The sequence below is a fragment of the Typopeltis vanoorti genome, chromosome 25 (assembly GCF_054136105.1).
Source record: "Typopeltis vanoorti isolate ZY-2024b chromosome 25, IOZ_Tvanoo_1.0, whole genome shotgun sequence".
Lineage (NCBI taxonomy): Eukaryota > Metazoa > Arthropoda > Arachnida > Uropygi > Thelyphonidae > Typopeltis > Typopeltis vanoorti.
In genome coordinates, this window is record NC_143573.1 from 57,779,035 (window position 1) to 57,787,247 (window position 8,213).

General features: G+C 35.4%; 1 protein-coding gene across 1 annotated transcript in view; it reads right to left on the reverse strand.

The window, feature by feature from the left end:
- Positions 1–7,846, reverse strand: part of LOC150092763 (transcription intermediary factor 1-alpha-like) — a 366,172-nt gene extending 358,326 nt beyond the window's left edge. Inside the window, exon 1 of the mRNA XM_090414272.1 lies at positions 7,409–7,846. Within this exon, the coding sequence (XP_090270398.1) occupies positions 7,409–7,679 (271 nt within the window). The 5' untranslated portion in view covers positions 7,680–7,846. The remainder of the gene's footprint in view (positions 1–7,408) is intronic.
- Positions 7,847–8,213: the final 367 nt, after the last annotated feature.

Consider the following 8,213-nt stretch of genomic DNA (forward strand, 5'->3'; position numbering starts at 1 on the left):
AACCGGGTGACCAAATCTGGGCACAATAATCCATCCAAATTTCAGATCCTTATCCACTATCACTCCCAGATCTCTTATTTCTTCAGCCTCCAACAATATATCCATTTACATATGACTATATAAGATACTTATGACTTTTTTTTTTTTTTTTTTTTGAATTGGCTGTCATGTAGGCTTACTTTCATGCTGTTAACACCTGTAACTTCAGAAGTACATCGTGGTAAAGGAGATGATTTGCCTTGATCATCTTTTCTGGAGTTGGATAAGAAAATCAGCTATATCATTAGGTGATGTTGCAATACTACCATCTAGATGATAACGTAGTAGAAGCACAGATGGACAAAAGTTGCACCCAACAGCCTTGGTAAGGGACCAGAAGGCACAACTGACTACCACAGCCATAAGTGGAAAGGCTATATGTAGAAAACTTGTCCAAGTAAGAAATAGACCTATTAATAATGGACTTAAAAGTATTAGGCTTCAGTGTAGGCTGTGAATGAAGCTGGAGTTTTTGTCTCAAGCCATTTACAAAAAGATGTTTTGTTTTCTTGGACAGCCCAGGCACGCTATTTTGGAAAACCATAGTTTGAATACAGGATGGGAATTTTGCAACAGAGTGGGAAATAGCCTTCATTTCATTCTAACACGAATAAATTCTGAAACAAGACTGTAATAAGTATCTGGATCTAAAGAAGGGGAGCAATAGTCTGAAGAAGTAAAGATCTTCTCACTTGGCATTGTTGTAGTGCCAAAGTACAGTCTACAGTAAACCAAAGGGAATGTAGCAGTCTACTGTCATGTTTCTCTGTCAACCTCATGGTTGGTGGGGTAGCAATATGCTACTTAACTAAGGAATATTTTATGGTAGAAAGTGGTTTCCCATTGCTTTCCTTACCCTAAGTATTTTATGTGTGTAGATGTAAGTGTTCATGGGACCAGTTTGCCTGTTTTGAGGGATGAAAAACCTGATTTTCTGAGAGAAAAAACCCTCTACCTCCATATGAGACCAGCTAATTCACCTTCAGTCGAAAAAACCTGATGAAGGTTCCTCGTCTCATGGACAGGAATCAAACTCGGGTCTTTCTGACCAAAGGGCTTCGTCTATACTAACTGAGCTATAGAGGCTCCATGTAGCAGTCAAAGATACATATCTTTCCAATGTGGACAAAGAAGTATACTTACCCACATGGGATGATCTGGCAAAATTTTATTTTAATTGCAAACTGTAAAAGACAGTTATCGTTGAAATAGGTTTTAGTTCATTCACATTGACATCAAGACCACAAACTGGTGATGTTCAGCAAGTTTCAGCTGCCACTCTAATTGCATGATGGTGGACATGATTCAAACAAAGCATACAGTCTCATACAGAAAGAGAATTAGAACCCATAGTCATGTCTTGATCAAAAAAATGCTTGATAGATAGAGCAAAGAATATTAGTCTACACCTTGGGAGATAAAAGATGGGATTTGAAGGATGTTCAATGCTCTCTGGCACTTATCCCACCACTAACATATAGGTGAGGAAGGAATGTTTTTAAATTTTGATATTGTATTCTTGGAATATGAGTTCCAAGAACACGGTTGCTATCACAACTGGGATTACCATTTGTCCCTGTCTTAATCTAGGTCAGATGATGGAGACTAAGTATGTGGCAAAAGTGCAGACAGAATCTTCTGGAATGAAAACCTAAACTCATATGCAAGTGCTTTATTCCTTTTTACTTGCCATAAAGCAAAATAATTCTCTCTCTATCTGTGTGTGTGCGCGTGCATGTGTTTTTTTTTTTTCAGCTAATTTCTGCTTACAATCCAAATTTGCCTTCCTTACTATGGTAATCACCCTTCTTGATTGTGCTTTATCTGTTTAGTCCCCAATTGATTTATCATCCTTCCTTTAGATATGCAAGTCTGACATTACTTTCTTCAAACACTCCTTGACCATTTTTCACATACTGCCCACATCCATCCTCTGCAACTTCTTATCCTATGGTACTACATCCATAATCTGTCATAATCACTGAGGTTTTTGTAGTTCCATATATAACCCTTCTTAACTGAAAAATTCTATATGATTAGCCATCCCTCCAGGTTGATACATCTTTCTGCAATCAGAGATCAATTGATTACTTTAGTTATGGACAAATCCTCTGATGCTATCACCAGATCTGGTACTCAAAGTATGGGTTCCCTCTACTGCATGCTGTTGGTAAATTATCTCTTTGTAGTTGCATCAATTCTACTCCCCCACCTACTCTATCCACCTTTTCTTTCAATTATGGGGATACAGATGAATTCTCCATAATAATTGCCAAAATCAACCCAATATTACTGTACAAATTAAATGGCAGCAGCACCCAAAAATCTGATCTCTTATTATTTTCATCACTGTCATATCTGTTTAAGCCACACTCAAACCTCACTGATACCAATGTATTAGTGAGAATAAGGTAAGAGTAAAAACTGAAAATGCAAAACTCTCAAACTATGAAAACTATGTGAAAACTACTATCATAGTAGTACATGCAATCTAACAAAAATTCCTTCGCATTCACCCAAAATTACTGTCTGGTGCAAGTTGTTTGCAGCTTTGTTTATCAATCTTTGAGGATATTAGCCAGTCAGGTCCTGTGACCTAGTCAGTTACTGCAATATGATGAACAATTTTGTTCATCATATTGCAGTAACTGACTAGGAGTTGCCTGTTCATGGATTCAGTCATTTTCATGAAGGATGGGCTCCCCCTCCACACACTGGTCGATGCATACAGAAGGTTTCTTTGAGAACATTTCAATGAAGCCAGCATGATCAGCCATGCGTTCCCCACTGTAGAGCTTGCTTCATTCATCTTATATGACCCCTGTGACTTCTGGCTCTTGGGATTTCTCAAAGACAGGATGTATTAAGATCATCCTGATAACTTACCAGAGGTGAAAGACATTATAATGAGCATATGTGCAACATCAGTCCTGACAGCTACATTCTGCCATTGAACACATTGCTCAAAGGATGCAGTTTGTGGCATACTGGGAAGTGCAGCAGTACAACCCGTGAACACATAATGAAAATGAATAAAAATGTGTTGTTTATGATTGTGTTGCTTTCTTCTTACATGCACACACAGAAAAATTACTACATCTACATTTGGTACATCATACAGTGTCCCTAATGGTGAATTCTGGAACTACTTTTTCTCAGATATCGTGCTTCTGCATGATTCACAATGTATTCCTGCAAAGTTTTGCAGCATTTGAATCACCGGGTAGTGCACTTTAATTTTGATCACCCTATACATAGAATGGGCATTTCAGAACTAAAAATACAGAGGTGCTCAGGACGAAAGAGGATGAGGGAGATAAAAAGTTATCTAAACTAGTGAGAAGATGAAGTTTAGGAGCCACTGGATTATCATGTCAGACTAATCTAAATATATTTATTAAATTTGAAGAATCAAAAAATTAGGATTCAAACTAACAGAACTTTTGTGCAGCTGAAAGCAGGAAAATTAATTATTGATTTATAATAATCAAAAATGCTCATATGACTACTGGCATTTGAGGATTTTATATTTCATGCCAAATTTTACTGAAAGATTATATTAAAAAGTATCATACAAAAATAAATAAATAAAACTAAAAGCTAAAAATCAGCATCTTCCTTCATCAGGTTAACAATAACATATATGATGTGATCAACAAGAAATCATTTATATCCTCTTAAAGAGAAACAAAACATATATGATAATGACAGTAAAAAATTTAATTTCTGCATGTGAAACATAATTGCCATAAATGAACACTAGAATAAAAATTTTCCATTTAATATAGCTTTCTTTTAAATATAAGGCAATATGAAAGTTTCCAAACAGATTCAAAAAATACTAACAGCATATACCTATGATTTCATGCTGTTTTCTTTCAACTTGATTTGATGAGCCCTGTATTTACAGTAATGCCAAAAACATTTGTGAAAGACCTGTGTTTTTAGGTATTTTATACCTATTGTATTGATATCAAATATTTTTCCATCTGGAACTTTTCTATTTTTCCAAAATAGTGGATGTGAATAATACTAACTGTCATTATGAAGAAATTATCTTTAAACAGTTGACTAGTGCTTAATTACACACAGCATCAATTTCCTATACATTCTGTAACCTATCTTTATCTAAATCAGTGGTTCCCAACGTGGGTGGTACGGGAACCTCATGAGCAAAAGGGTCTGATGAATTGAAGTAAAGGACAGTGAAAGCATAAAGGACAAAAATTACGTGCTGAAAAAATTTATCATCAAAAATTTTGATGATATAACTGTTGTATAATGTAAGTAAAGGTTGTAATGGTTGCTTTATTTTCCAAGGAAGCATACAAAATGCAAGTTACAGCCGATCGGCATTGAAGTTCGATGACAGGTCTTAACAAGCAAAGTATTGGCGAGCGAGCACTTTCAAGTGATCAGAATTTTACCAGTCCAGTACACATCAGCAAGAACATGTGCATGTTATGACTTGTTCACTGTATGATACTATAAATACATGAGATGTATGAAATCAGTTTTAGATTGTTTCTGAATTGTGTAACAAGAAGTTAGCAATCTAATGTAGTGCATAAAACTTTTAGTGCATATTCGATATCTAGTTGGTACCTTACATAGATTACACACAAAACAAATAGTTGTTCCAATAAAATATCGGAACAGTAGGTTTCACGTGAGTATTTTTATACCTTTTCTTGTAAAAATAATTTGGTTTAGGTATGTGAGAAATTGCATTCCAACAACTCTGTAAATTTAACTTTTTCTTTTACAGATAATATCATGACTGAGCCCAAGAAGAAATATAGACAATAGAATATCAAATATTTGAAATATGGCTTTATTCAGTCGTCTACAAACAAAACAATACTGATGTGCCTGATTTTCCAAAAAGGTTTTTTTCAAATGAATCTATGAAGCCTTCAAGACTAGAAGAACATTTGACAAAAGTTCATGCTGACAAAAGAAAAATAACGATTTATTGTATTTTCATGCAAACTAGACGATCATGGGTTGCGTGCCTCTTACATTTCCTTACTGATTGCTAAATTGGGAAAACCACATAATGTTGATGAAGAACTAATCCTACCAGCTGTCAGTGAGGTAATATGCACTGTACTGCACAAGCCGGCCTCTAATATTATCAAGAAAATTCCTTGAGCAATAATAAAGTGCAACGAAGAATTGATGAAATAGCCCAGGAATTGAAGCCTTACTTTTAGCATATGTATGATACATAATTTGCCAGCCTGGTTGGCTGAGTGGTTAGTGTATCCACTCTCCAGCCAAAAGGCTGCAGGTTCAAATCCCACCTTGGGCATGGATATTTGTGATTGTCTGTGAAAATAATAATGGTGATGGTGGACAGTAGATGGCATTGGTGCAGATGAGGTGGTTTGTGGATGAGTGGTAGAGACATCGAGTTGTTGAGTAGGTGCCCTCCCTCGATGAGTCTTAGGATTCCCTGGAGGTGTCAAATAATAAAAAAAAAAAAGAAAGAAAGAAAGAAAAAATTGCCAAGAATTATAATTTGCTAACTGACACTAAAGGAGAATTGATATTTCAGCATTGGAAGAGTTTTTTAAAGAAAAAGAAATCCCTCTGAATAATATTTTGTCAGTTGCTACCGATGGTGCTCCAGCAAGTAGGGCGCTATCACAGTTTTATTGCCAAATGTATTCACTATACACTGTGTGATTCATCATCAACATTTAGTTGCCAAATATCTGAGCGATCACTTACACAGGTCAATTAGCAGTCAACAAAATCAAAAGTCATTAACTGAATGACAGATCATTTGGGCAACTTTGTATTTAAAATGATGAAGAATTCAATTGCTTGCTGCTGCATACAGAAGTTCGTTGGCTATCAAAGGGGTGCCTGTTTAAACTGATTTTATAAACTCTGACTCAGTGCTACAGTTTTTAAAAAAACAGAGATGATTCTTTACTAGCCAACACGATTAATTTCAAAAGTGACATAGCTTATTTGACCGACTTGTTTAACAAATTTAATGAAACAAATCTGCAGCTCCAAGAAGATGAGCTGAAATTAATAAAAACAGAAGCTGTTATTTCTGCATTTGTGTCAAAACTTCTCCTGAACAAACAAAACTTAGTTCAAGAAGAATTCAGCCATTTCCCAAATCTATCGACAGTAGAAATGATGAAGACGTACTCAGCTATTGTCAGCACTTGGAGGCTCTCCACTGCGATTTCAACCAATGATTTAAAGATATTCTTGAAATGAAAATACCCGATTGGGTTTTGGACCTGCTTTCAAGTACAAACATAGAAGAATCTTTGCAATTACAAGAACTGATAGAAGTAACAACAAATGAGAAATGAAATAAAAATTCAAAAATGGGTACCAACAGTTCTGGTTGCAAAAGCAGATGCCCATGCTTTATCCTGGATTGTGGGCTGTAGTAAAAAAGTTTTTAATCACATTTCTATCATCATATTTAGCGGAACATGGGTTCAGTGCCATCACAAATCTTTTAACTAAAAAAAGAAACTGACTGCAAGTAGCTGATCACGATTTAAGAATGCTGCTGACAAATATAGAGCCAAATATCAGTGAGCTGGTGGCAGCACATCAGGTTCTTCCTACTCCTTAGGATTGTTTTTAATATTAGTGATCATTATTTACTATTTTATGTGAGATTTTTACACATATGCAATTTGTTTGTTTTCTTAATTTTAATAGTGTTATTAAATTTTCAGCTCCAACTTGTCTTATGTCTATGTACAATTTATGTTTCTTTTGTTGATTTCAATAAATAGTTTTAAAATTTCAGTTCCAAGGAGTCTTATTTCCAAACTTCAAAACTCTCTAGTAGTTAGAGAAACAAATTTGCCTTTTATTATGTATCTATCTGTTTGTTCGCTTAAAATTTGAGAACTGGTGATCCGATTTTCTTTTATATGTATCATTTAGGCTGGTCAGATCTTAAAAAGTAGATTCCGGCAGGAATACTGATTAATTTTTATTTTATTTATTATTATTATTATTTATTTATTTATTTTTTTTTTGGAAAAGCCGGTAAACCATATAAGTTTGGGAACCACTGATCTAAATCATTGAATAGTTTTCGGTTATGTTCCCAAAAAATTGCGATATTACTGATTTTCATGGTATGTCCTTACCGTATACGAATTACATAACATGAAATGTGAAAAGAAATAGCTGTGGCATTTTATATATATCGGTATAGAGATAAAAGTTTCATGGGGGGAAAGTGGCATAAAATGCCTTTGCAATTCGAAAAAAGTTACACGCATCAATTTGTAATAGTGAATAGAAATGACAAAACATAACGTTAAGCCTAATATTAAGCAGAAATCAAACTGACAGAAACACGTCGTCTGCTTACTAGATGAACTGTTCAGTGTTGATGCCGGGCTTGGGACGGACTCGGATGACAGGCATGACTTACAAGAGCTATGGAGACACGGTAAAAGTTTTGGTTCACTAACATCTTTTAAGTCTTGTTTACAGAATACACATTTTGATTCTAACCATTCTTCTGCCGAGCTGCCACTAACCTGTTCTGACGTTGTAGCAGCGGGAGTCGGTGTCCGGGTGTCGGATTCTGGCGTTGGCGTGGTTTGTGCTGGCGGTGAGCTCGTTTCGTTACTACTCATGGTCTCGAATACACCGCGGTAAATCTAAACGTAAAGTTTTTAACTTTTAAATCTCTCTTTTGCAAGTGAATAGTTTTAAAGATCCAACTTTCTGTTAAAGATCAATGTAAGTGCGTATGTTTGAGTGTAAATAATTTACAAGATGGATAGCATACATTACACAAACGAGCAAAGACATCATACCGCACAACTGATTTACCATGATGCCAAAACGACACGCCATCTGGCTTGAAATATATAAAGTATTGTATATGATTCAGAGCGCCCTCTACGTTATAAGAATTTGGTTATTGAACAAGGAGGTAATTGTAAGAACTGGATATCAGAAAAAGTAAATTGATATTGAAAAGATTTGTTCCATCAGGAGCAAAGTAGGTGTTTGTTTGACCGCTTGCGAGATGAAAATCTCTTCTACTTCTATATGAGACTGGCCAAATATTCCTCATCTGATATGCTTTCATAGAAATTCGCTATATCCTAGTACCAGTGACCGAGACTCAGGTGCCTATGTCGTCACGTTCTCATTGTTGTGCT